The sequence below is a fragment of the Dermacentor variabilis genome, chromosome 11 (genome assembly GCF_050947875.1).
Source record: "Dermacentor variabilis isolate Ectoservices chromosome 11, ASM5094787v1, whole genome shotgun sequence".
Classification (NCBI taxonomy): Eukaryota; Metazoa; Arthropoda; class Arachnida; order Ixodida; family Ixodidae; genus Dermacentor; species Dermacentor variabilis.
This window is the reverse complement of record NC_134578.1, coordinates 50,232,861-50,260,785: the sequence shown is the minus strand read 5'-3', so window position 1 is coordinate 50,260,785 and position 27,925 is coordinate 50,232,861. Positions and strand designations below refer to the sequence as shown.

At 45.8% G+C, this 27,925-nt stretch overlaps 2 protein-coding genes across 13 annotated transcripts; one reads left to right on the top strand and one right to left on the bottom strand.

Annotated features, from left to right (window-relative positions):
- Positions 1-81: 81 nt before the first annotated feature.
- LOC142564182 (uncharacterized) lies at positions 82-12,390 on the bottom strand. Of its 3 annotated transcripts, none has more exons than XM_075675082.1 (3): positions 12,311-12,390; positions 5,150-5,399; positions 82-1,136 (listed from the first exon to the last, which is right to left on the bottom strand). In XM_075675082.1, exons 1-3 carry the CDS (start codon positions 12,341-12,343, stop codon positions 631-633), a joined length of 789 nt encoding a protein of 262 aa, XP_075531197.1. In that variant the 5' UTR covers positions 12,344-12,390; the 3' UTR covers positions 82-630. The 3 variants fall into 3 exon arrangements, with proteins under 3 accessions (XP_075531197.1, XP_075531196.1, XP_075531198.1); XM_075675081.1 differs by lacking the exon at positions 12,311-12,390 and adding an exon at positions 10,686-10,937; XM_075675083.1 differs by lacking the exon at positions 12,311-12,390 and adding an exon at positions 10,335-10,646.
- On the top strand, positions 10,951-27,925 carry LOC142564179 (uncharacterized). Of its 10 annotated transcripts, none has more exons than XR_012824515.1 (4): positions 21,669-21,964; positions 22,797-22,872; positions 26,281-26,542; positions 27,186-27,925. XR_012824515.1 is itself a non-coding variant. In XM_075675079.1 (3 exons), exons 1-3 carry the CDS (start codon positions 10,951-10,953, stop codon positions 27,683-27,685), a joined length of 1,245 nt encoding a protein of 414 aa, XP_075531194.1. In that variant the 3' UTR covers positions 27,686-27,925. The 10 variants fall into 10 exon arrangements, 4 of the variants coding, with proteins under 4 accessions (XP_075531194.1, XP_075531193.1, XP_075531192.1 ...); XR_012824516.1 differs by lacking the exon at positions 21,669-21,964 and adding an exon at positions 22,182-22,200; XM_075675079.1 differs by lacking the exons at positions 21,669-21,964; positions 22,797-22,872; positions 26,281-26,542 and adding exons at positions 10,951-11,436; positions 14,188-14,449 and having other exon boundaries at positions 27,189-27,925.

The window sequence follows — 27,925 nt, the reverse complement described above, 5'->3', positions numbered from 1 at the left end:
CAATTGTTACTAAAAATTGAGCCCCTTGATTCCCCCCAGTCCTTGTACTGTGTGTCGTTTCAGAGGGGAACTTGACACTCCAACAAAAGCAACTTAAAATACTGCTAGCCTAAACAAAAATCAGCTAGTTACTAATCGACATTAGAAAACAGAAAAGCACCGCTGTCTGGCAACAAACTGTTTCGAACCACGGTGAAAGCTTTGGGAGAAAGCCGGCAGTATGAAGTGTAAACCAGCCGAGTCAATCACGCCGACGTCAAAGGTAATAACAGCATATAGATTTATTTTAAAAATTCAGTGTTGGCAGTTTATTGCGTTCTCCGAGAAGAATATTGCAAATGTAATAATAATAATAATATTTGGGGTTTTACGTGCCAAAACCACTTTCTGATTATGAGGCACGCCGTAGTGGAGGACTCCGGAAATTTTGACCACCTGGGGTTCTTTAACGTGCACCTAAATCTAAGCACACGGGTGTTTTCGCATTTCGCCCCCATCGAAATGCGGCCGCCGTGGCCGGGATTCGATCCCGCGACCTCGTGCTCAGCAGCCCAACACCATAGCCACTGAGCAACCACGGCGGGTGTATTGCAAATGATGCACTATTGCTCCCAAAAGAGGGATCAAGAGTTACGTGTCAAAGTGGGCTCTTGCGTGCTTCAAAATGTTATGGCGGATCAGGTTGCTTTTCTGGTTGCAAGCATACGAGCATTCATTGCATTTGTATGGCTTTTCGCCTCTGTGGGTCATCACATGCCTCTCCAAATTTGTACGACGCATGGTGACATAAGGGCACAAATCGCACGAAAGGAGTTCCTCAGTGGTGTGTCGTTTCTTGTGGTCTGCTAATGTGCTCCTATGAGCAGTTCTATACGGGCACATGGTACACTGGTATGGTCTCTCTCCACTATGCGTGTGCATGTGATCCTTAAGCGATTCGAATCGTCCAAACTTCCTTGTACAGGCGGGGCACTCAAAGGACTTCTCTCCACTGTGAGTCAGCATGTGTCGACTCAACATTGCCTTGTCCTTTGATTCGTAGGGGCAAAGGTGGCAGTGGTATGGTTCTTGAAACCGTTTAACTTTGATGGGTCGATCCATCTCTTTTGGTATTCCATTGGAGAAAATAGATGCACCTGAAAAATGCAGAAATGTTCGCGTTACTTCAATTGCTTAATTACTATACCAGCATGGACAGCACAAAGGAGCATACAAACAGCACAGATATTGTGATCTCACATGGATTCTATACTCCGCGTCTTATCCCTAGTTATAGGGATAAGGTTATAGTTATATGCACAAGTCTCAAACCTTTTCAATTATGGCTCCCTGGGGTGTCACCGTAATGCCTTCTGGGCTGTTGCAAGCCCATGCAAGCATCACGCATATACGAGGGTCACCTGATTTAAGATTGAACGGCTTGCCACAGTGATATCCTCATTGGACATCCAAAAGGTATTCACAGAATGTCCACTAATGGACACTTACACAGGTATCTGAGTGGACACAGGATGAACACTCATAATTAAGGTTCTTCAGCATTTATAAAATAATATAAATTGAGCCAATTAATGTGCTCGTACTTGCACATGAAAATGATTGGTAAAATATCAGCAACACATCAGGTGGATCTTCGACACACAGTTGCACATTTTAGTTGTCAGCCATTAGAGTGGCAATCATGTGGGCATGTGTTCTTGCAAATATGAATGACTAATATAAATATGGCTCAAAGGTTAAAATCAACATTATCCACAAAAATATATTTTTGTAGAGCTGGTCGAAACGCATGCTATATGCTGTCCATCCATACTTATGCTCTAGAGGGCAATGTACGGATATTTCTACAAACCTTTCCAATTAGAGCTCCCTGCGTGTTGTCATAAGGCTCCTGAACAATTGCGAGCCCATCTAAGCACTTCTTTAGGAGTACTAAGGACTGCGGTATCATGTGCACATTACAGATGCACAACTGTCTAGAGACACAGTAATTAGGGTGTACGAATATTTGAATATTTCGACTACCGTTGAACATTTTTCATATTCGTACTAGATTCGAAACAAGTCGAATATAGCGATGCCTATGCGGGAGAAAACAAGGTTCTTAGCATTTATTTCCATACAAACTAAGAATATGTGTCTTATTTTGTGCTAAACTATATTTTTGTGCTGCCGGAGAAATTTCGCCTGTAAAACTTGCTCAGCCACTACAGGGCTAAGCTGTGCGGAAAAGCCAGCTTCTCGGTAGCAAGTCGCACGGGTTTGCAGACAGCAAGGGTGCATTCAGAGCGCAACGAAAAGGGTCGGGGACACTGCACAAAACAATCCAACTGCAATAAGAACTCGACTTTTGGAGATTCAGGCCCAATTAGCCAATCCTCAACAACGATGCCCCAATCCCGAGCTCATTGCTTGACAGCAAATGCGATGAATACCAGCTGGTACAGTACGTGTCAAGTGCATCCGAGTTTACAGGCATTTGATGCTATTTAATAAGGCTCAGTTTGGCAATAGCATACAGCTAGTGGGAATTACTCAACTTCCCAAGTTAACATTATTCAAATACACAATATTTTAGTATAACAGCTAAATTTTTTTACCGTAGACAATGTGCCTGTGATGTTCCAACATGTTAAGATAACCAAACTTGCTAATAAATGAATGCACATATTATTATATAATATCCGAAGCTAAGCATTCGTAATCGATTTGTATTTGAAAATTGTGATATTTGCACATCCTACAGCAATACTTGAAAAGTCACAGGCTATATGCATGATACTCGTGGTTAATAAATATGGCAGTATATGAAAAGTCACAATGGAATTGCCATCACGAGTGCACACACTTCTCTCCATTCAGCATACTGGAGTCCAGATCTAGTGAATTACAATCATTGGTTAGCTTTCATCGTCTCGATCATACGTTTGTGCGATATAACATTGCAGTAACAATACAAAGCCTTGCAAAAAGTAATCCCACAAACAGATGGGCTGTATCTACGTGATAAAAAAGATGTCAATGAAACAAAAGATTATTAAAATACAATAACCAACAAACGCAGGCTGAATGCATTTTCGCTAGACACTACTCACCAATTGTGTCTAAGGCGTGTGCAGCAGTGTATGCCAGACCCATGTTTTCCAGATAGAGAAAAACATACTTGCGCTTTATGAGGAGAATTGAATAAGTTGTAAGCGTAAGTATGATGCAGGAGACCCGGGGTATTGATTTTTGCTTAATGAATAATCCCTTTGGGATATATTTCTAGGACAGCTAGGATTTTTCGACCTATGATGTGGCATAACTTATTGACAGTCACACTGTTGGCAAATGCTGATTAAGAAGACAGTCAACATAGGGGAACACAATCTCTCCACTGCTATTCATTGCATTTATTAGTCATTGCATGAGCATAGAAACAGTCTGGTTCAAGCAAAAGTTGCAGCCAATTGGTGTTCACTTATGCAAACAAATTAAAAGCACATTAAATGCATCTGCAACATAATCATATCAACCCACCAAAAGAACCTCTTAATGGCAAGGTTGAATGGACATGAGAACTAAATTACCAAAAACAGCTAATGTACGTCACAAAAAGCAAAACCACCAGGAAACCGTGCACTATCTTTGATAATTAAAAATGTGGTTTAGTAACAAACAACCCAGATATACTCTGTATTTACGATTATGAGCCTATCACTGTCATTGTCCTACCCCCTCTGTCACAGAGACTTGCACACCATGGTGTGAGCTTGTCAACTCGATGAATGACACCTTCCTTCTACAGTTTGGCCAGTTAGTCTTTCACCATCCCTCTGTGCGGAAGGGATATCTGCCTTGCAGCCATTGGGAAAAAGGGCACAACCTCAGGCTTAATGCAGATGTGGTACGCTTCCGGCATCGTACCCAGTCCTGCAAACAGTAGCATTGCGGCTGGAGGCAATAGTGGCATCACAGTGGCACTGGCGGCCCCTACAGAGTTAACGAAGTAGGCTATCCAAAGCACGACTATCACGGCATAGCCGTGCAGTTATTTGGTTGATAAAGTGGCCTAGCCAGCAAGGGGTAGCAGGAAACGTATCGAGCAAGTCCAATTTACAGCATCCCCGACAAATATGCCATCCACCAGTGGGTTTCAAGCAAGGCGGAAGATCCCGAAAAAGAGCGGGGCACAACAGGGAACATCCATGCCAGAGTCTATTTTGTAGACAATGGTGTAGCCATTTACATGTGTTACAAAGTTCCAACTTTCATCGAGCGACAACTCGACGGAAGGCAGCTGGATGTGTCCGAGACACTTCATCCCGGAGCAACAACCTGACGCGAAATGTCCCCGTTTTTTGCAAAAGTTTCAGATTGCTTTTTGAGCATGACAGATTGAGTGTGAATGCTGTTCATTGCTGCAGCAACCACGCGAGCCCTTCAATCTGCCTCGAGGCTGATCACAGTGCTGGTTCTCTCTGCTTATGCAAGCTTCCCAAAACTGTAACCAGGTCATCATCTTGGTTTGATTTCGCAACATGGCGTTGACGTTGCCTCGTTGTGAGTTTCCAGTTTGCAGTTTCTTCTTGTTTTCAGCACTTTCATGCTGTCTATATTGAGCGAGTGCATCCTGAAGCGTCAGTTTTGGGTTTCAATAAAGCTAGCCGAACAAGCGAGTGGGTAGAGCAGGTCAACGACAAACCAGTCACGCATGAGGCATTCAACGTCTACCGACAAGTATTTGCACTTTTTCACGATATTATGTCAGCGAAGGGTTTGGTTTACACTTTAAGACAACTAAGTGTACATAATGTTTGAAATGAGCCGCAGTTATCTTTAAGGAACCTCTCCCAAAAATCATTCCTGGGTACGGCTTTCAGTAGTAACACAATGATTGTGACAGTAAAGGATGATGATTGCTGGTTTTTGAGACATGCACTGTCTTTCACCTTTCTATAGTTTTGACAGAGCTACTTAAGCAGTCTGCTGTCAAGCTGCAATAAGAAGTCTTAGAAGGCAAAAAAACCCTTTGTGTTGGTACAAAATTATATGGGAGAGCGCAACTGAACAACCTTTCCCTGCTACTATGTTGACAGTGAATCTGACTACCAGCTGATTCCGTCCGCCACCTGTGGTTTACTTTTTCCAGCTTAAAAACATTTACCTGCTTTTTCGTGTGGCTCGAAGCCAGTGTCTTGGAAGCTGACAAGATCTTCGGTATCTGTCCAGCTGTTCACCCTTGTAACCAAGGTAGCAAAAGGTGGTGTCTGGGTTGACCTGTTGATCCCGGAGGGCCCGACTGCGACATCTGCTCTGTCATTCAACTGCATTGCCATTTGCAAATGCACAGCCTTAGCTGATACAACAGCCATGGAGACATGTTGATGGCTGGAGACAGGTTGCTTTCTTTTGGTCTGCACAGAGAAGAAAACAAAGCAGATGCAAAAGCGAGACTCGTACCCATACCTTGCAAATTTTTTACCAATGTAAGTCCACCTAGCACATCACACAAGCAACTTGTTTCATATGAGGTTGATAATACTTTCAAGTTACATTGGCTTTACGGTTATACAATAGTGAAACTGCTGTATTGAAAACTAAAATATTTTCTCAAAAATATCCTCTTCAGGTGCGAAATAAGACAAAAACAAAGAAAAATTTTGATTTCTTCAAATATTGCTTCTAAGTAGTGACCCAAAGTGAGCGATATAAATAATAACATATTTATTGAGCCAAGAAAAATGTTTTGCAATGTGAACATTTGTACACATAGTGCCTCCAGGCCATAAAGCATGTTGATGACTACTTACAAAAGGAACGACTATTTTCACGTACTGTTAATTTGTCAGAAGTACTTAAGAGTGCAGTTTGAATGTCTCTCAGCTTGCCTGTTTCAAAGACTCCTACTTTTTGACATGATATTCATAGCAGCAATCCTTTGTGGCACTTGGGCAAAGGAAAACTCCGCATTTGCAACAGCAAACCCGAGACTTCGAAACACAGCCTGTGTTTCAACATCTTTGCGGGAAGTTGGCATTGATGTTATTGGGCCAGTGGTTATTGCCGTCAAATCTTGTGTAGTGCCAACATGTGATTTTTGGACAGGCTTTGGAAAGCTGGCGCTTGGTCTTTCCCTCCTGTTTGGTGCAGTCCTGTTGCTTGCAGTCAAGCTCCATGCAGTATGTGATTGAAATTCCATAACATCTTTCACTTCCTTTTTGGGGAGTCCCTCTGCATTAGCGTCACAATTGTTTCAAGCCAGCTGTTGCACACTGTGAACCAAATGAAGTGAGAGATTACTTTTACCAGCCATTTCCTAAAAATGAAGTTTTTTTAATTGAAAAGTCGAGCTCGTTGACGCCACCCATAAATTGATTGTACTTAGCAGTTACCTGCGGACAGACAATCAATGTCGGCATATTCCTTGGTTGCTTCACTCCGTCTCATCACTTCTGTGATGTTTCCTAGTCCTACAACTGTAGAGGCTATGTTGACCCGACTATTGTCGTACCAGAGAACAATGACCATGTCTTCCTCTTCAGTAACCTAGAAGCTGCAGCTTCCGTGCCCTTTCTTTTTCAACTCTTTTTCACTTTTCGAAAAAGTGCAAATTTGCCTACACTTATGGGGATGCGAGCTGCTTCTGCGACGGTGCAAGCATAAATTTGTGTCAACGCCTGCCAGCAACTGCATTTCAGGGAGGTCAGTGGTGTGTTCCAGCATAGAGTTTCATACAATAATTACTGGAGGGAACTCCGGCATTGCAATCGCTGAGCCACCATGGTAAGGATGGGAAGTACATGAATTTGTCTGATCTCCATACCTGTGGATTCAGACGCTCTTGTGGCTTTGTTTATTTAGACTTTGTCTTCATTGTCCTATATTTCAATGTGATCTATACTTTTCTAACTGCAGAATACTCAGCGAACACGTACGATTGCGACTAAGTGCAGCTTCTCAACTGTTGAGGTGGTGAAGTTGAAACGTGCCAAGCATCTCAATGCGCTGGCTCACCTGCAAGAAATTCATAAGGGCATTCTATGCCACTTGTTGATGCATGTGTCAGTGGCGTAACGGTTTAAATATCAGGACTCTGTACTAGAGGTCCTGTGTTCAATTGCTACCATCTGACAATTTTAATAATGTCCACTTAATTATTTGATACACAGTACACTGTTGAAATTTACAAGTTTACAAAGTCGTTTGAAGCCATAAGGACGAAGTTTAGGCAAATACACGTACTTCCCATAATTCCCATGGTGGCTGAGCCACCACAATTGCAGCTCCCATATACACTAGTGCCAAGGTTCCCTCTAGTAATTATTTTATGAAAATCTATGCGTTCCAGGGTGGGCAACATCCAGCAGCCATCCCTGAAACACTGGTTTCTGCAGCTGCCTGCAGGTGGCTACATGAGTTCATGCTTGCGCCGTCACAACAGGGGTTCAGAAAGTTTGGTTATGGGAATTCATTGTGGGTTTTTATTTCCTTTCTCTTTTTTAACATAGGTAGGACATTAGGCAATATAGTAAGAGCTTGGCTGCGCAACCCAACACCCCATTCCAAAGGGGACGCTTATAGCATCCATCCATCCATCCATCCACCAGGGAAGGATGTGCTTGATACCCAAGAGAGGTGGCAATGGGAGTCTAATCCAAGAGTACAGACCCCTCACAGTGACTAGTGTGCTTTACAGAGTCTTCGTGCTAGTCATAAAAGACTGCCCGACTGCATGGGCTGAAGCAAAGAACACTCTCGCAGAGCTGCAAAATTGCTTCCGCAGAAACAGATGCCTGGGGGACAACCTTTTGATACTGTCACAGTGCATTGAGATCGCTCGCAAGGAATCACGAGGCCTCTTCGATTGCTTTTTGGACGTTGCGAAGGCACATGACAGCATGCCACACTCGTAGTTGCTCTAGTGCATGAAAGACATAGGAATGCCAGCAGAACTAGTGAAACTCCTGAGGCGTCTATACTGGGGCAACACTGTCATGACCAAATTTGGTGACATCCATACTGGCCCTGTGGCAGTGTGGAGGGGACTGAAGCAGGGCTGTCCACTCTCTCCACTATTGTATATGTTATATACAGCGGAACTGGAATGTGCCATCATCCGATCCAAAACTGGCTTCAAGCTTCAGTTCTCTTGGGAGGGCATGCCCGAAGTATAGGCAATTCCAGCTCTTGCCTCTGCCAATGACCTGGTACTGTTAGCCGAGGATGAACGACAACTACAGAAATTGGTTGATGTAGCAGCTAACCACCTAAAGATCCCTGGCCTTGCCTTCAACTCGAAGAAGTCACCAGTCCCGAGGTTCTCCAGAAGCGAAAACTGCACTGAGACCCTCCACCTACCAGACAATGAGACCATCCCAACAGCAACGGCCTACCTATACCTGGATGTTACACTCAGCACAAAGGGTGAGCACCAGTGGTGTTACGCAATACGTGAGGCACACTTGAGGCAGACCTCCCAATGAGCCAGCAACATGATACACAGACAGTGTTTGTGGGGGTGCCGTTGCTTCATGATGGTGCGCGAATTATGGAAGGCAGTGTACGTGCCAAGCCTGACATTCGCCAATGCAGTGCTGTGTCTGTCGGCGACATTGCGGGCATGGTTTGAGCGTGCCCAGAGAGAGGTTGGCCGACTGGCGCTGGGATGCCATGGCCATGTTGCAGTGGAGGCAGTGCAGGGGGACGTAGGATGGCCCTCTTTCCAGGCCCGAGAAGTTGCAAGATTAGCTTTGCGCAACAGCTTCGCTGCATGGGCGACACTTGCTCGGCACGTAAGATGCTCTGATACCTGTACTTCCAGGGCATTGGGACACAGTGGAGAACTTGAATGCAGTTGCTTTGTCGGAAATATGGCGTACTCAGGTCACATGCTGATGACACCAGACAAAGCAGCGACCCAACAGCGCGAGAGTGGGTAAGTGAGGCATGAACCTCCCAGTGGGGAACTAGCGTGCAAGCGAAAAACAACACTCGTGCTGTGCCGAGCCCACAAGGGAGGAATCGCTATGGAACCCCAGTATGACAATGGTGGCGGCAGGGCTCTGCTCTTTGAGGCCCATGCGGGAGCACTGTTCACACTTGTATACCACCAGCGCTTCGACCCCACCCCCCAGTGTCCAGATGGTGGCACATAGGAAATGTGGGCAACATGCTGAAACAATCGAACATCTCGTCCTTCACTGCAGGCAGCTCTCACCATCCCCACAAGGGGACACCAGCATACAACAGGCACTTGGATTCACGAAAGACAATGGATGCAGCACAACCACCATGTCCTTCACAAAGCATGGACTACAACAAAGGTGGAGACTGACGCAAATCAGAACGGCGAACCAGTGAAGTGCTGTGTCAGTGCGTGTGTTTTGTTTTTTTCTCCCTCAGCTAGGATGCAAACTTTGCGTCCGCTTGATAAAAAGGGTGCAGCCACAGATAATTATCATCATCATCATAGAAGGCATATCTCGGTGCATACGTGACATTCCATTTGAAGCAAAGGCGGGCGCACGACGTGGTGCCACTTCTGATGTGCACCATTGTACACACTGTGCTTGAGGGGATATAAAGTTTGCGTGGAGTCCACTTGGTAAAAAAAGGTTTATTTACATCATTAGATACATCCATGTTTTGCCGAACACGAATGGACATCGAGTCGGATCCAGTCTATTAAGGAGCTTGTGACAACTGCTTTCAGTTATCTGCTACACATAGCAATAGAACAAGGGAACTGTACTTTACCGCATGCACATATCGTATTGCATTCACTGAAGGCTGTTAGTACGATATAGCACCACATTGTTCGAAACAATTTGAAATACAAATATGGTGCGACCTGAATGCAGTAGAATGGAATGTTATAGTGCGCCCGCATACAGTGAACGGCTGCAGTGATTTTGTTAGTGTTCACAATGCACATGTACTAAGGAAGATTATAGGATGGGCAGAGCAAAAATGAGCGATGACTCCCAACTGATTTTATTTTCATGAAGAATTGAATGTATACACCAGTGAAAAGAAAACAAGGCAAAGGAGAACAACTGATACACATCAGCTGGCATGTTCTATTGCATGTGCTCAGAACTAATTGCCTCATAATTCAGCAAGATATTGATATTGATTCATGTTCTGGGGATGCAACAGAACGTGAACTAACACATGTCACAAAGCTTATCATTTCAACCTCAATAATTTCACAAGTTCACTTTGCATTCATTAAAAGGAGGTGTGCAATCACAGTTGCAGCAGTGAATGCCCAGATGACAATCCACAGCATTGTGAACACTGTGGTGCTCATGCAAACTGTCATTTATTTGCCAGTCTATCCAACACACCTTTTTCCGCATGTCAGTGGCGTTGTATATATCACTCTTTCAATACGCCTATTCATTTTCCTCCGCCTGTGTGGGCTGTGAACAGCATCAAAACACACCATTACCAAATCAACCAAGCTTCAACCCTTGCAGGCCACAGGAGTAAAGAAAAGTGCCAGTCCCATCCATATTCCATAGGCATTCATGTATTTCTTCCCTGATATAGCGAACGCGGATATAATGAAGAAACAGATATATGAATGAAAAAAATACATCTGGAATGAACTGAATAGCTGTGCATAGAAAAAAAAAGAGCCCATAAAACCGTCTTCCTAATGAAGATGGAGTAAGCAATGATCGCATACACTGAACCGTTTTAACAGAGGAGCTGTTCTTGGTCGACCCTGTACCGTCGTGCTGCTTGGCGTCACGCTGGTCACGTGACCTGGGAGCGAGAGGTGCAAGAGTGACATGCGCCGCGCCGAGAGGGGCGAGAGTGAGGCAGACGGCTGCGCTGCGCGAAGGGGGGCGAGGGCGGCAGCCAATGCGCGTTTGCCAAAAGTAGGTCAATAAATGAGAAGCTCGGTGGGTCATAAACAAAAGAAGTCCGTTCCTGCTGCGCATTCGTTCTTCGAGAATGGCCAAGACTGCTTATACTCCCGAGGAAGAAGCTGCCCGACGTGATCGCCAGCGAGAGCTTGCGCGAAAACGGGCCCGCCGTCGCAGAGCCAACCCCGAAGTCCGCGAAGGAGAAGCCGATGGTAAACGTCTTCGCCGAGAGGCTAACCCCGAAGCGTACGCAAGAGAAGTCGCAGCTCAGCGACAACGGATGCAAGCCGACCCGGAGCTACGAGCTAGAAAGGCGAAAGCTGAACGGCAACGGATGCAAGCCGACCCGGAGCTGCGAGCTAGAAAGGCAGAAGCTCAAAGGCAGCGCCGAGAGGCCGACCCCGAAGTGCGCGCCAGGGACGCGGAAACACATCGCCAGCGCCGGAACAAAGTTCCTGAACTTCGCGAGAGTGAGCCCGCTGAAGGGCGCCACCGGAGGGAGATTCCTACCGGCGGCGCCGACGGGCGGTTCAAGATGGAATTCTGGGAATGGCATTTTGGGCAAAGCTGCAAGGTGTGCGATAGACTTTGGTTCGACAGTAGCCTGACCCAACTAAAGTGTAATAGTAGTTATCGAGGATTTCAACATCAACATTTTACAGGAGAACTGGATTGTACAGTACATGCGCGCACAGAGTTTAGATTAACGTGTGTTAGCAATGCGTGGGGCAAGCAGCCAACTACGATGAGGGGCACCTGCGTTGGTCTTCGCGAACGTGATTGGCCTGCAGCCGGTAGGTGCGCCGCTCGCTGTATACCACAGCGATCACACAGCCGTGCTCATGGAAGGAACTCAAGCTTCAACGGCGAGGCAAGACCAACAACACAAACAGAACGCCCCGATAATGAATGAGATACGACGTACGCAAAACTTAAAAAAGGCTACGGCCAGCGTTCCACTCCGTGAAAATACAAAGAACAGCTCCGCTGTTCCAACAGTTTTCACAGAACAGAACTGGCCGTGATTTTTTCATTAGCTACGACAATACATGCGTGCGCTCAAAAAAGTGCATCAATGTCATGGTTAATTATGCATTTCTACGTACTTTCTTTTGCGACAGAAGTCATGTACGATGACTATCCAAACCGTGGTTTGCTTCTTTTTACTGGCTGCTTCGCGAATGAGGCCAGGCACCAGATGCACGTAAAAGAACTGGGTTGACCCGGACAAGAATGCTTCGCAGTTTGGGCTCTCGATATCGCTACGAGGAAAAGAGTTCCCAAGCTCTCCCAGTTCTTCTATCCGTAGCCGCCCGCTGAAGTCACTGCAAGGCCGCGATTTTGAAGCGATACCTTCCACTTAATTTCAGGTCGCTCATATCAGCCACCGGTCCCGCTCGGTCGATCGCCTGATTTCAGTGATAACGAGTTTGGAGCGTCGCTCTTACCACCAACGTTGCACGAAAATGAATAGCAATCATGACAGCAATAGAAAAAGCATGGCTACATCGCTGTCAAAGTGGCCATGCCCAATCTTGTCATGCTTTCCGTACGCTGTCGCGAAGGCGCTCGTGAATTTCTTCGGCTAGCATGACCAAGCCAAGCCAAGCGTCAAAGCAACAGCTATGGTGGCCGAGTGTAGGCAAGTAGGGAGCTTGCATGGAGTTTGTGAATTTGTAAGCCAGGAACCGGCCGAAGAAGGACCTCTGTGTTGCCTTATCGGTGTGATCGTGGGACTTCCGTGTTGGTCGTCTAGCATTCCCAACCTAATTCACAGTCCAGCCGCCTTCCTACGCAGCACGTACGATCCTGTAGCATTGTCAACACAGCGACAGTCGCAACACATGGATTCAGAATCTCCGATAGTAGCCAGATATCAGCGTGGCAAGTATTGGTCATATATTAAACAAAAAAAAAAGGGGGGGGGGGGTATTAGCGTCAATTTCGGCCTCCGCCGATTGGCTGGATCTGTGCCAGTGAGAAGGAGACTGGTTTAAGGCGCCTGCCTCCCATCTCACTGGTACCCCAACCCAGCCAATCAGCAGTTCAGCGACAGCCGAAATGAACAATCCATACTCGCCCTCCCCAGTGGGGGAGGGGGGTGTGACGCGGTGAGGGCGCCTTTCGCTCCGCATCGTGTACTGGGAGGGTGGCAGGCTGAAATTCACGTTTAGCGAGGAAGTGCGGCTATTAAAAGAGCGCAACGGAGGTATAAAAATGTAATGGCTATGGGGCTTACATTCGGAAATGCAAAGTCGGGTTGAAACATGGCCAAGGCTGGAAGTAAGCCTAAGAGCAGAATGTAGATTGATTAATTAGGATTGGGAGATCATCAAAACAAAATATAACATGAAGTGGTATAAGGAGACATCGAATAGGCTTTTATTGAGAAATCAACCTCTCTATATGGCTTTGATAGATTACAAAAAGGCATTTGATTCAGTAGAGATACCAGCAGTCATAGGGGCATTAAGTAATCAAGGAGTACAGGCCACCTACATAAATAAATTGGAAAATATCTACAGATATTGCACAGCTACCTTAATTCTGCACTAGAAAAGTAGGAAGATACCTATAAAGAAAGGGGTCAGAGAAGGAGACACAATCTTTCCAATGCTATTCACTGCATGCTTGGAAGAAGTATTCAGGCTATTAAACTGTGAAGGCTTAGGAGTAAGGGTCGACGGCAAATATCTTGGCAACTTTCGGTTTGCCGATGACATTTGTCTGTTCAGCAATACTGCAGACGAGTAACAACAAATGATTGAGCATCTTAACAGATAGAGTGCAAAAGTGGGGGTGAAGATTATTATGCAGAAGACAAAGATAACGACGAATAGCCGGGCAAGGGAACAAGAGTTCAGGATCGCCATTCAGCCTCTAGAGTCTGAGAAGGAGTATGTTTACCTCCGCTCATACATCTCCAGCCAGTCACTGACGGTGGTGCCATCGGTGCCACAGAAGTTTTCTGGATCACGCGGATGCACGAGTACGACAGTCGACACAGGCATTGCAGAACTAGGCACCGTCTCCTGCGATATCCATGAAGAACCGAAGCGACGGCCACTGCAAAGTTCCATTCCGATTCGTTACCGCGCACCTCCACCAAATGCTGCGAAGAGGAAGCCCGATGTACAAATGTAATTACAGCCATTTACATAGGCAAAAGTTAGCAATAATCGCGCAGGCTGGTACAAATGTCACAGCTCTAGGAGACAGTCTACCACTTCCTCTTCGTCTCACTCTTGTGTGCACGGTCCTGTCCAAATGCACCGTAACAATGTTGCTTTATGCTTTATCGTATGATCTCTCTCTCTCTGTATAGGTTATAAAGCAAAATCTTGCGGATTGCAGTAGGCACCGGTCAGTGCCTGCAAGATCCACCACAGTCATGCAAGGGGATGCTGCTACGCAGTGTGACCAGAAAGCAGACATTGTTTTCAAGTCCACATGGTGTGAGGAAGGCATCTCCAAATCGACACAGACTGAGTTATTCACTCTGAAGGTCTCCAGGTGGACGCAGTCTGATGATCTGGAAGAAAGCTGCTGTGCCTCTCCGCTGCTGGAACTGCCACTGCCAAAAAAAGGTACGAGTGGCTACATGGACTCATTAGTACGGCATATTCTACTTTGTTGTAGTGCAGGCAGAAGAACGGGGACAAAGAAAGGCACAGACAAAAACACAGTGCTGTAAACACGTAATGGTGTGCGTCTAATGTGTCTTTCTGTGTCTATTTCTTTATGCCTGCAATACAACAAAGTAGAAGCAAAGGTACACCCTCAGAGCATTGTAAGTGAATAATTATCATCAACAGTGTATTTATGGGGGCACTAAGAAGAAATGTTAACTTAGACTGGATTTCAAAATTGCATACCTGCAATGCCCCAAACACGAGTCTTACCATGAGTGGAGCCTTGTGAAATTGCAAGATTTGGACAGCATCTGCTTGGCATTAGTGAATATAAATGTGGCTCTAACACACGAAAATATCTTCAAACTCTGTGATGGAATAATAGTGTACTTATGTGGCAGCTCGGACCCAAAAATTAAGAGGAACTTTCTTGAGTTTGCTTTACTAATAAGTAACTCTGCTGCCAAACAAATTAAGGTCGAGTTATGAAAGAATGCATGCTTCATCTGTAAATGTGTTGCTCTTTACCATTCACAAATACTGAAAGCACCTTCACAGCCTAGCAGACTAATCTTTTTGTTTTCTTTCAGCAGTGCTTCTGTTGCCTAGTAATTCAAGGAGAACCAGCAATGGAGTGCAGCAAGATGCAGAAGTTGACAATATCACAAAAGAGGACTATATACTCGGGATGGATGCTGACACAGCTTTGAGGAAACATACAGAAAGCTCTCCCATAGTCAATGCAGGGTCAGCAGTGATTGCCTATGCCTGCACATTTTGCTCACTGAAGTTCGAGGAGCTGGAGGCCTTAACCTCCCACGTACTGACGTGCCCGTGGCCTGAACCATTCCAGTGTGTGCTGTGTTCACAGACCTGTGCAGATTGGACAGCAACGCTGGGTCATCTCACATCTCACCTTGACAGCGCCTTGGCGAAGTGCCCATTTTGCGAGTACATATTTGATGGTAGGAGCTCGACCATTATGAGGCACATGCAACGGCTACACGTGCGCGTCAAGGCATTCATGTGCAACTTCTGCAGGGCCACGTTTGTCAACAAGCATGACATTCTCGCACACAGCCGTCGTAGGTGCCGCGCAAGGAAGCCATGGGAGTGAGCAGAGAAAGCTTCTATAATTGAGAAAAGTAACATGCTCAGTGTAATGTGGCACATAATAGAGAATTTTAGTGAAGGGGATGCAAGCTGCACCCAAGTGTTGGGGGACGCAAACCACTGGGTGTACAAAAGAACCTAAATCAAGCACAAAAGAATGCAAAGGGCCCACAGTGGTGTTGTGTCCCCCAACGGCTACATGCGACTTGTGTCCCCCAACCTAAAGCTCTCTAACATATATATTAAACATATGCTTTTATTATAACAGACTTCTTTTTTTGTGTATGTATGTATGTATGTATGTATGTATGTGTGTATATATATATATGTTGCCTCAGCTAATTTTAGCTGCGGCAAACATAATTACCTTGGTTCTGTCCAGCTATGTGGCATTTGCATATTTTTAAACTCTGGCGAAAGTTAGCGGGGACACCCTGTGTGTGTGTGTGTGTGTGTGTGTGTGTGTGTGTGTGTGTGTGTGTGTGTGTGTGTGTGTGTGTGTGTGTGTGCGTGTGTGTGTGTGTGTGCGCGCGCGCGTGTGTGCATGTGTGTGTGTGTGTGTGTGTGTGTGTGTGTGTGTGTGTGTGTGTGTGTGTGTGTGTGTGTGTGTGTGTAGAGGCGTGGGCGCTGCGTATTGACAACTCCAGAATCCGTTACTTGTGTTGGCAACACTGTCAAAATAAACAAGTTGACTACGACATCCAGGTTCACAGCAGCTTTTGCTTGGTGCTGCGCTCACGTTTCTTGTTCGTGGCATCGAACTGAGATGTTTCGTCAAAGCCAAAAGGGTCCTTGCTGCCAATTACCTTATTTTGATCAGTCTCGAGGATTGCAGTGAAGAAAACACAGAAATAGCTGCGCTGTGTGTGCCAACATCCTGCCTGCCCAGTGAGCCGCATTGTATTTTTTTTTTCAGGACAAACACCCTTTCAAGCAAGCCATAGGATTAAAAAAGGGAGGTGTTTGTGTGTAACAGGTCTCCGAAAGGTGAAAGCTCTTGTTCACGTTGTTGCTCCACTGGTACATGTACAATACTCGACTATATTAACCTTCATAGGCAACTCCACAGTGTGACTCGTCTTGTATATCACATATAGCATCTCACAATATATAGGCGGTAATGTCCGTCTTGATTTCAGAAGCTAAATACGGATATTCTGCACTGAGGCTAAAAACTAATTTTACCTCGTCAGTGCGACGTCTTGGGATATAAAAACAAATTAGAGTTCCGTCGCGAGTCAGGAAAGCACGTGTGGTAATGTTGTCTGCATCCGATGACTGGTGCTCGTTCATGCTTACAGAACGCAGTGTTCGAGGTAGCGCTCGGGCTTGTGAACACAGCAGACAACCGCCGCCCGTCGAAATTCTCGAAGCCTAGTGAAACACGAAAAGTCAATAGCAACCAATCGAACCAAGTTGAGTTTCTTCCACCAGCTTTCCAAAATTTAGTGAAGGCTTTCTTTCAGGCAAAGTCACTTGTATTAGTGTAAGTGCGCGACTTGGAAATGAACTGAACCAGTTGTAATGGAACTTAGGCGTGTGCACAGTTTCAGTAAGTGAACTAGCGGCACTGTGCGTAGATCGAACGCTCTAAAGATGGAACAAGCGCTGTTTGCTGTTGCTTCTAAATTTCTTGCGAGCAAATAAACCGACAACGCGCTGAATGAGAAAACAGTATCTTCTTGCACCGCTAAGCTAAAGCATGCTATGGAAACGATATGTGGCCTCATAGCGTGTGTCTCATGATCCACTTCGGACCTTCTGAGGCAGTTATCATTCCTGCTACCGTGCCTACAGACTAAAGTACATTAGCGAGAATATTTCTGCTGCCTAAAGCAGTAGTAACACTAATGCTGGGGCAGAAAGCTATAAACAGACAAAACCAAAGGAAGCTTAAACATACATCGCTATAGTAATTTATTAAGGCAATTGCCTAAACGAAGCACACGCCACGATTTGAAATGGCAGCAAGATTTTGAAAGCAATGTTCTGCTCGCCGGGAAGAAATACCGAGTGAAGTGTTTCGAACAAACTGGTATAGTAGCAGTCGTCGCCTTTTCTCGATGCAAGGTTTCTTATCCTAGTCACTTTCCAATGCGTCTCGTCTGCTCCTTTAAAAGAAACCTGAAATCAATCATACATTTCTGTCTCCACCGTTATTACACTCGTGATGGTAAACACGTCTTCCGACACCCGTATTTTTTTTTTCATTTTCGGATTTGTGCGTGGCGGCATCACGGTGATTTGAGAACTATGAGGCATTCAGGTAATTCTGCGATAGGAAGCCCACTTTCGCTTCAAGCATGAACCTGGATGGACTGTTTCTCGGCGAGGCCGCTAGGGGGCGAGCATTTAGTTGGAGTTGCCAATAATCCAAGCAGAGCAGGACGAAGAGGCCGGCACCAGGTGCACGTACGACAAAAAAGTGGGTTGACTCGGACAAAAACACTTCACAGCTTGCAACTTATCTCGCAATGTTGCAATGAGCAAGAGAGGTTTCCAATGCATAGCTCCTCGATGAAATCACTCAAAGGCAGCGACTTTATAGCGATACTTTCCACTCAATTTCAGGTTGCTCCTATGAGCCACAATTCACAGTCAGTGGATCAGCTGATTGTAGTGATAACGTGTGGGAGTGTCGCTCTGACCATAGGGTGTCTACCAAGTTGACATTTCCAAATTCCCCCGAGTTTTCCACGTTTTCCCTGAGCTGCTTTGCAAAATTCCCTGAATGAGGCAGAACTTCGTTTTATGTCAAGACGGGCTGACACTATGTTGCCTGATGCTGTCACTTTAGTAAGCATGTTGAAACAAAAAATAATTTAATCCAGTTTGAATAGTAAGAAGTAATACTATATTATTCAAAAAAGAAAACAGAAGGAAGATGTTAGTAAAATGCACAGCTAATAAATTACATTCGAATAAATGTAAAACCTATTTCAAATCGAGTCGAACATTTTCAAATACGAATGAAAAAGGGATGCTGTAAGGATAGGGAGGTCAATCCCACCGCTCGTAACCAGTTGTCAAGATTAGAGTCTGGCATGAATTAGATGGTAGCTGGCCCATGCCGTCGTCCAACTTATTCAGGCTGAGGACGTCGTTGAAGGGAAGGACTGCTTCTCATCGAGAACGAGGAATATGGGTTTATTTACAGTACCTACATAAGGACGTTGAAGTTCATCAGTCTAGCGTGACTGCGAGAGAAAGTACTAAGCAGCCGCACAACAGCTGTTTATATATAAACACACTGTCCTCCCCAGATCCCTAGGTGAGGAAAAACGTTCGACCAGTGAACGTAGCCGAGCCGCCTTTTAGCGGGAGGCAGGGTTGCCAGATTTGGCTACTTTGCGCCAAATTGGCTACTTTTTGAGGCTGTTTGGCAGGGAAAAAATGCCTTGGCTACTTGGCTACTTTTTTGGCTACTTTTGAAATAGTTTGACTATTGTAAAAATTGGATAGAAACTTGTGTACCTCATATTATGCAGCAACATTAGCAAATATTTAGGCCAACCCACAATGACGACACTTCAAATCTTTTCGAGTTGGTCCATCATCATCGTCAATCTGAATCGGGCGCTTTCGTTCCATGCAAAGGATTTCGCACTGGTGACTTCACAGCGTGTTCCATCTTCGCATTGGCGTTCCGCGTCAGGCCTTCCGCACATTGGGCTTTTTCGATTTTCGGAGTTCTGGCACCCCGCTGGCAGCCAGACGGCCATAACCAAAGACAAGTGATAGCGAAGGTTCTACACCAGGCATCACAGAGACATTGCAGACCGTAAACTCTATGCAGACGACAGCCAGCTAGTGCCGGTCCTGATTCGAAGTCAACGTGAGGTGGGATCCCAAGACAACCCGAAGCTGCCCGAAGTTTGCAAAATCGAACACTTGGACAGCTGGTCGCGGGATAAACGTAAACATGCTACCAACATGTCAGCGGCCGGTCTGACCGGCGCGCTCTCGGCGTAGTCGGTCCATTTGTGTGTTCCCAGCTTGAAAATATACAGCTGTATTCGGGAATACGATCACTTTTGCGAGATTTCGCGCGACTGGGCATCTCACTTTGCAGAGGTACAGTGTACTAGAATAGCAGAGCGTAACAAAAGGCCTGCGACGCGTCCGATGCCAAGACGCAAAATCGCACGTAAATAATCGTGAAAGCGATCGCTCGAGGATGCCTCAAGTTTTGACATTTTTCGAGAAATGTGTGCCAAGATTAACTCAAACATTTACACCTGAACTGCAGCTGTGATTCTGATTTGTGATAATATTCTAGTCATATTACATGCTGATCAAAGCGCTCTTAGCTGTAGTCATTTATACACGTTTCATGGTATTTTGTATGTTCCTACATTTACTAAAAGCAGCTTTAAGTGTGGGCTGTGATAATGTCTTCAGAGTTGCATAATAAAAGTAAAGGCAACGTTTTTCCATAGCATGGCTACTTTTTTGGCTACATTTCTGTATGTGGCCAAAGTTGGCTACTTTTTTGGCTACTTTCCGAGATATTTTGGCTACTTTTCAAATTTTGGACCTGGCAACCCTGGCGGGTGGGCTTACCAGTTTGTATAGTTGTTCTGTGGGCTTACCATTCTATGGGCTTACACACACATACTTTCGCACAGGTTTCACGGTCTCCACCGAGGCCAGACGCTCTTCGCAGAACTCGGGGCTTACGTCTGGAAAGGTGCGTGGGGCGGTGCCGCCAAATACGTTCCCTCGAGAACTCCCCCGCTCACGGCAGACCAGATCGGCGGTGGCGTGTTCAGTAACAAAGCCTGGTTCGTCAAACTCATCCCGGCAATCCCGCGACAAAGAGTCACGGATGCGGCGTATTGTCCTCCGCACACAGTAAACTTAGTGGCGCCGTTTGGCTAGAGGATGACGGTGGCTTTCCAGAAAATGTCGACCGCTGTCGCACCTGGCTGGCAAAACTTTGCGTGTTGGCACCTCAGCAGGCCGTTCTTATCAATGCATACAGAAGTAAATATTTTCGAAAATGACATATTTCTAACCGATAGCAAGCTCATCGGCCTGAACTTTTTCACAACTAAGATTCTCTCTCACCAGCTGGAAAGTCAACCTCAACTGTCCAGCCCGTACACAACATATCAGTGTTTGGTTTCACTGCTTTAAAGAGTTTATTTTGGCTTGGATGAGGGACACCTGCATCCGGGCGTGAGCCAACACATTATTTCTTTAGCTCAAGCTCCTTCAAAAAGGCAGCGGCATGCTTCCTTTCCCATTCATTCCTCAATGTGCGTCGCTCCTTTCTGTTCTCATCCTCCTTCCGCCACGCTTTCGCCCCACAGACTATTTGAAGCATCGTATTGGTCAGCTGTACAGTCAACGTATGATTTTTTGGACTCCCTAGGGGCCGGGAAAACGTCAAAAAAAAAAAAAAAAAGAAAGAATGAATCTCTTTAATTGCCACAGGCACGTCCGATAAAGCTCTCAAGGCCTGCCAGTACACTTATTAGGCATATCGGGCACATTAGGCATATATCTGCGCGTGTCAGGGGAGTATATAAGATCGGCTGTACACTATCGCGAACAGCCAATTTATTATGCAAACACCCCCTGGCAGGCTTCGGCCTCTGCGGCCCCAACGCACAGGGCGCGCCCTGCTTCCAGCTTTGATCCGCCCGCCACCGCTTGGGTGCCCTGGAAATCCTGCGCCGCCTGCTTTGATATAACCTCAGGTGCTCTCCTGAGGCCTCCGTTTGTCGCTTACATGTATCCATCAGGAGCAGTGCTTGTGGAAAACGTACAAGCTATCGTCGCTGATCGTCGCGACTAAAAAAATGGCCAGGCTTAGCTTGGTTAAGCCAAGATTGGTGGGCGAAAAGTAGGGAAACGACAAAAAACAGAGACGTTCTAAAGCACAGTTAGCAATACGGGATCAGAAAATTTGGGTGTGGGAGTTCATAGTGTTTTTTTTTTATTGTTTAACTTGGGTAGGAATAGGAAAAGCTTGGTGGCGCAACCGACTACCCCGTTTCAAAGGAGACGCTCATAACATCCATCCATCTATCTATCCGGCTAGCATGACAGAGCCAAGCCAAGCGTTAAAGCAACAGCTATGGTGGCCGAGTGTAGACCGTGGTGTAGACGAGTGGGGATCTTGCATGGAGTTTTGTGAATTTGTAAGCCAGGAACCGGCACAAGAAGGACCTCCGTGTTGCCTTATCGGTGTAATCGTGGGACTACCGTGATAGTCGTCTGGCATTCTCAACCTAATTCACAGTCCAGCCGCCTTCCCACGCAGCACGCACGATACTGTAGCATTGTCAACACAGCGACAGTCGCCACACATGGATTCAGAATCTCCGATAGTAGCCAGATATCAGTGTGGCAAGTATTCTTGTTCATTTATTAAAGAGGGGGGGGGGGTATTAGTGTCCATTTCGGCCTCCGCCAATTGGCTGCACCTGTGCCGGTGAGAAGGAAACTGGTTAAGGGCGCCTGTCTCCCATCTCACTGGTACCCCAACCCAGCCAATCAGCAGTTCAGCGACAGCCGAAATGAACAATCCATACTCCCCCTCCCCAGTGAGGAGGGGGAGGGGAGGGGTGCGCGTGTGAGACGCGGTGAGGGCGCCTTTCGCTCCGCAACGTGTACTGGAAGGGGGAAGGCTGAAATTCACGTTTAGCGAGGAAATGCAGCTATTAAAAGAGCGCTACGGAGGTATAACAATGTAATGCCATTGGGGCTTACATTCAGAAATGCAAAGTTTGGTTGAAACATGGCCAAGGCTGGAAGTAAACCTAAGACCAGAATGTGGATTAAATAGTTAGCCTTGGGAGCTCATCAAAACAAAATATAATATGAAGTGGTATAAGGAGACATCGAATAGGCTTTTATTGAGAAATAAGCAGAGTATAATCAGCCTTTCTATATGACTCTGATAGATTAAGAAAAGGCATTTGATTCAGTAGAGATACCAGCAGTCATAGAGGCATTACGTAATCACGTAGCACAGACCACCTACGTAAATATCTTGGAAAATATCTACAGAGATTCAATGCAATCTACAATGTGGTACCCTAGTTGTGGAAAAGGATTATACTTGCAGACAACTTTCTGCGGCTATGAAGGGAAAGCTACGGGACGGAGCTTTTAAACAGGTGTTACCATGCCGAGTAGTCCGCCAGCATTTTACAGTGCTTTTGTTTGCTCGGAACAGATGGTGAATCGACGCAGCTTCCACGTGCGACAGTTGCGCGTTTGCCCAGACGCTGAAGGGAAAACCTGCAAAATAAGTAAGCTTTTACATTCAGTAGGGTGTTGTGTCTTATTTAACTGTTGCTAATAAGATGTTTATGTTTTCTGTAACGTGGATGAAAACGGAGGACTCTTTTCAGATGCGCTCTCACTTATGCACGTTTTGCCTCCGTAGCTTTCCCTTCATAGCCACAGAAAGTTCTCCCCGAGTATAGGTCACCGTGAGTATGCTTACTGACCTGGAAAGGCAAAGCAGAAGGGTGGGTCTAAACATTAATCGGCAGAAAACTAAAGTAATGTGTAACAGTCTCGGAAGAGAACAGCAGTTTACGATGGGTAGCGAGGCACTGGAAGTGGTAAGGGAATACATCTACTTAGGACAGGTAGTGACCACGGATCCGGATCATGAGACTGAAATAACCAGAAGAATAAGAATGGGCTGGGGTGCGTTTGGCAGGCATTCTCAGATAATGAACAGCAAGTTTCCATTATCCCTCAAGAGAAAAGTGTATAACAGCTGCGTCTTACAAGTACTCGCCTACGGGGCTGAAACGGAGTATTGCGAAAAGGGTGCTACTTAAATTGAGGACGACGCAATGAGCTATGGAAAGAAGAATGGTGGGCGTAAGGTTAAGGGATAAGAAAATAGCAGATTCGGCGAGGGAACAAATGCGGATTAATGACATCTTAGTTGAAATCAAGAAAAAAAAATGGGCATGGGCAGGACATGTAATGAAAAGGGAAGATAACCGATCGTCATTAAGGGTTACAGACAAGATTCCAAGAGAAGGGAAGCGTAGCAGGGGGCAGCAGAAAGTTAGGTGGACGGATGAGATGAAGAAGTTTGCAGGGACAACATAGCCACAATTAGCACATGACCAGGGTAGTTGGAGAAGTATGGTAGAGGCCTTTGCTCTGCAGTGGGCGTAACCAGGCTGATGATGATGATGATAGGTCACTGACCAGTGAAGGCCCTCCTCTGAATCCACCATCGGCCTCTCATATCCAATTCACCTTATTCTTGCTACACATTGCCGATTTCTTGTTGTTCTAGAGAAGCTGCCAGAATGTTTTGGTGAGTTCTTGGATATTGCAATTGAAGATCTTCCAGAAGAAAGACAAAAGGGCACTGCACTGAACCAAAGCAGTTGTCAAGTACAGCCAGCATTTAGTGAAAGCATACTAAAGGTTCTTGTTGAATGCATCCTTCAGTAGTGAAAAAAAGGACCGCCTACCGAACATTGAATTGATTTATAACTGCTGGTGGAAAGATCAGACTGCTCCAGCACAAAAAATCTTCACTGTATAAAATTAGAAAGGTGGGGGGTATCTGTTCTCAGGTCAGCTGGTGTAGTTAGCCCTTAGAGATTAATATTGCTGGCCTCCTCCAACTCGAACTACCCATTCACTGCTGTGCTCCAAAATCAGCTGAGCCTCGTTTATGTCCTGTAGACTTCGTACGGTTGCTGCCTCAAGCCTCCATGTAGATGCCTTTGACGTGCTTTCCATTTGTTCCTGACGGTGACTATGTGCTATCCAAGCTGAAGTAGACAAGATGCTAACCAAAAGTGTAATTGAGCCCTCTTCAAGTCCTTGGGTGTCGTGGTTGTCTGGGCCAAAAAGAATGATAGCAGCTGGCGATTTTGTGTTGACTACCGTCAACTAAACGAGGTCCCGAAAAAGGATGTGTACCCTCTCCCGCGGATTATTAGTGGCCTCAACTGCCTTCGTGGATTGAAACACTTCTTCAGTCGACCTCCGATCGCGATATTGGCAGATTTCGGTTGATGAACTCGACCGTCAGAAGACTGCTTTTGTTACATCGGATGGCCTTTACCATTTTAAGGTTATGCCTTTCGGACTTTGTGATGCCCCAGCAACTTTCAAAAGAATGATGGACTCTTTCCTTCGGGACTATAAGTGGTCCACCTGATTATGTTTTCTGGACAATGTCATCGTATTTTCCCCTACGTTTGAAACCCACCCTCAGTCGCTTGGCCACTATTTTTGAAGTCTTTAGGGAGTCTGGCCTCAACTTAACTCTTATAAGTGCCATTTTGGACATCGCAAAGTCAAAGTTCTTGGCCACCTTGTCAGTACTGTTGATATACATCCTAATCCTGATAAGGTTAACGCAGTCAAGAACTTTCCTGTACTTTGCTCAGCAAAAGATGTAGGCAGCTTTGAGGGCTCATACTCTTATTTTCGTTGGTTTGTTAAAAATTTTGTGGATGTCGCCCAGCCACTGACTGACCTCAAGAAGGACACGGCATTCTTTTGGGGCCACAGACAAGCCGACGCCTTTGACACCCTCATCCATTTGTCAACAACGCCTCCGATATTAGGCCACTTTGATCTCTTTGCACCAAGTCAAGTTCACACAGACGCCAGTGGCCGTGGCATAGGTGCTGTCCTCGCCAAAAAGCAAATGATCGAGTGCAATTTTTCCATCACCGAGCACGAGTACCTCGCGCTGGCGTGGGCAGTGGCTAAATTTTGCCCTTACTTGTTTGGCCGCGCATTTTCTATTATCACAAACCACCATGTCCTGTGCTGTCTATCGTCACTGAAAGACCCGACTGGTCGCCTTGGTTGCTGGGCACTCAGATTACAGGAGTATTCTTTCGTTGTGATGTACCGAGTTCAGCCGCTTACATCTGGATGCCGACTGCTTGTGTCATCATCACATCAATCCTCCCAACGACGACGAACAGGATGCCAACACTTGCCTTGTGGGCATTTCTGACTTTTGCGACATTGTTAACTGAGCAGCACAAGAATAACTCTCTCCAGTCAATCATTGAATGCCCGACTTCAGGACAATCAGATCACTCCACCAGAATGTTCGTGCTTCGCGACGACATTCTTTATAGACCTAACATCAGCTATGATGAACGAGATATACTGCTTGTCCCTTGTCATCTCATGGTTTTGAAAGAACACTTGTGCAGTTCCCATTAAGTAAAAAATTATGTTTGTCGGCATCACTGTGGGATCCTATTTGTTGTGGCTGCTCACCCGCTCATACATCTCCAGCCAGTCATCGAAGTCGGTGCCATCGGTGCCGCAGAAGTTTCCTGGATCACGAGGATGCATGAGTACGGCAGTCGACGCAGGCGTTGCAGAACTAGGCACCGTCTCCTGCGACATCTGTGAAGAACCGAAGCAACGGCCACTGCGAAGCTCCATTCTGAGTCGTTACCCCGCACCTCCACCAAATGCTACGAAGAGGAAGCCCGATGTACAAATATATTTACAACTATTTACATGGGCAAAAGTTAGTGGTAATCACGCAGGCTGGTACAAAGGTCACAGCTCTAGGAGACAGTCTACCACTTCCTCTTCGTCTTACTCTTGTGTGCACGGTCCTGTTCAAATGCACCATAACAATGTTGCTTTATGCTTTATCATATGATGTCTCTCTCTCTCTCTCTCTCTCTGTCTAGGTTATAAAGCAAAATCTTGCGGATTGCAGTAGGCACCAGTCAGTGCCTGCAAGATCCACCACAGTCATGCAAGGGGATGCTGCTATGCAGTGTGACCAGAAAGCAGACATTGTTTTTAAGTCCACATGGTGTGAGGAAGGCATCTCCAAATCGACACAGACTGAGTTATTCACTCTGAAAGTCTCCAAGTGGACGCAGTCTGATGATCTGGAAGAAAGCTGCTGTGCCTCTCCACTGCTGGAACTGCCATTGCCAAGCAAAGGTACGAATAGCTACATGGACTCATTGGTATGGCATATTCTACTTTGTTGTAGTGCAGGCAGAAGAACGGGTACAAAGAAAGGCACTTTAGACAAAAACACAGTTCTGCAAACACGTAATGGTGTGTGTTTGTCTAATGTGCCTTTGTGTGTCTATTTCTTTATGCCTGCAGTACAACAATATAGAAGCAAGGGTACACCCTCAAAGCATTGTAAGTGAATAATCATCATCAACAATGTATTTATGGGGGCACTAAAAAGAAATGTTAACTTAGACTGGATTTCAAAATTGCATATCTGCAATGCCGCAAACACGAGTCTTACCATGAGTGGAGCCTTGTGATATTGCAAGATTTGGACATCATCTGCTTGGCATTAGTGAATATAAATGTGGCTCTAACACACGAAAATATCTTCAAACTCTGTGATGGAATAATAGCGTACTTATGTGGCAGCTCGGACCCAAACATTAAGAGGAACTTTCTTGAGTTTGCTCTGCTAATAAGTAACCCTCTGCTGCCAAACAAATTCAGGTGGAGTTTTGAAAGAATGCATGCTTCATCTGTAGAAGTGTTGCTCTTTATCATTCACAAATATTGAAAGCACCTTCATAGCCTAACACATAATCTTCTTGTTCTCTTTCAGCAGTGCCTCTGGTGCCTAGTAATTCAAGGAAAACCAACAATGGAGTACAGCAAGATGCAGAAGTTGACAATATCACAAAAGAGGACTATATACTCGGGAATGATGCTGACGCAGCTTTGAGCAAGCAGACAGAAAGCTCTCTCATAGTCATTACCTATGCCTGCACGCTTTGCTCACTAAAGTTCGACGAGCTGGAGGCCTTAACCTCTCATGTACTGACGTGCCCCTGGCCTGAACCATTCCAGTGTGTCCTGTGTTCACAGACCTGTGCAGACTGGAAAGCAACGCTGGTTCATATCGTATCTCACCTTGACCGCACCAAGACAAAGTGCCCATTTTGCAAGTGCATATTCGATGGTAGGAAATCGACCATGATGAGGCACATCCAACGGCTACACGTGCAAGTCAAGGCATTCATGTGCAACTTGTGCAGGGCCACGTATGTCAGCAGGCATGACATGCTCGCACACAATCGTAGGTGTCGTGCAAGGAAGCCATGAGAGTTAGCAGAGGAAGCTTCTATAATTGAGAAAAGTGACATGCTCGCTGTAATGTAGCACATAATAGAGAAATTTAGTTATGGGGATGCAAGCTGCACCCAAGTGTTGGGGGACGCAAACCACTGGGTGTACAAAAGAACCTAAATCAAGCCCAAAAGAATGCGAAGGGCCCACAGTGGTGTTCTGTCCCCTAACCTAAATCTCTCTAATATATATATTAAACATATACTTTTCTCATAA

Coding starts and splice junctions, on each gene's coding strand:
- LOC142564182 (XM_075675081.1), bottom strand. CDS start 10,937: ATGCGCAGCAGGAACGGACTTCTTTTGTTTATGACCCACCGAGCTTCT. Junction 5,400..10,685: donor ACAGCTCCTCTGTTAAAACG/GTTCAGTGTATG, acceptor TTCTCTGTGCAG/ACCAAAAGAAAGCAACCTGT. Junction 1,137..5,149: donor CGAGCCACACGAAAAAGCAG/GTAAATGTTTTT, acceptor TGCATTTTTCAG/GTGCATCTATTTTCTCCAAT.
- LOC142564179 (XM_075675076.1), top strand. CDS start 10,951: ATGGCCAAGACTGCTTATACTCCCGAGGAAGAAGCTGCCCGACGTGAT. Junction 11,437..14,187: donor ATTTTGGGCAAAGCTGCAAG/GTGTGCGATAGA, acceptor CTCTCTGTATAG/GTTATAAAGCAAAATCTTGC. Junction 14,450..15,084: donor ACTGCCACTGCCAAAAAAAG/GTACGAGTGGCT, acceptor GTTTTCTTTCAG/CAGTGCTTCTGTTGCCTAGT.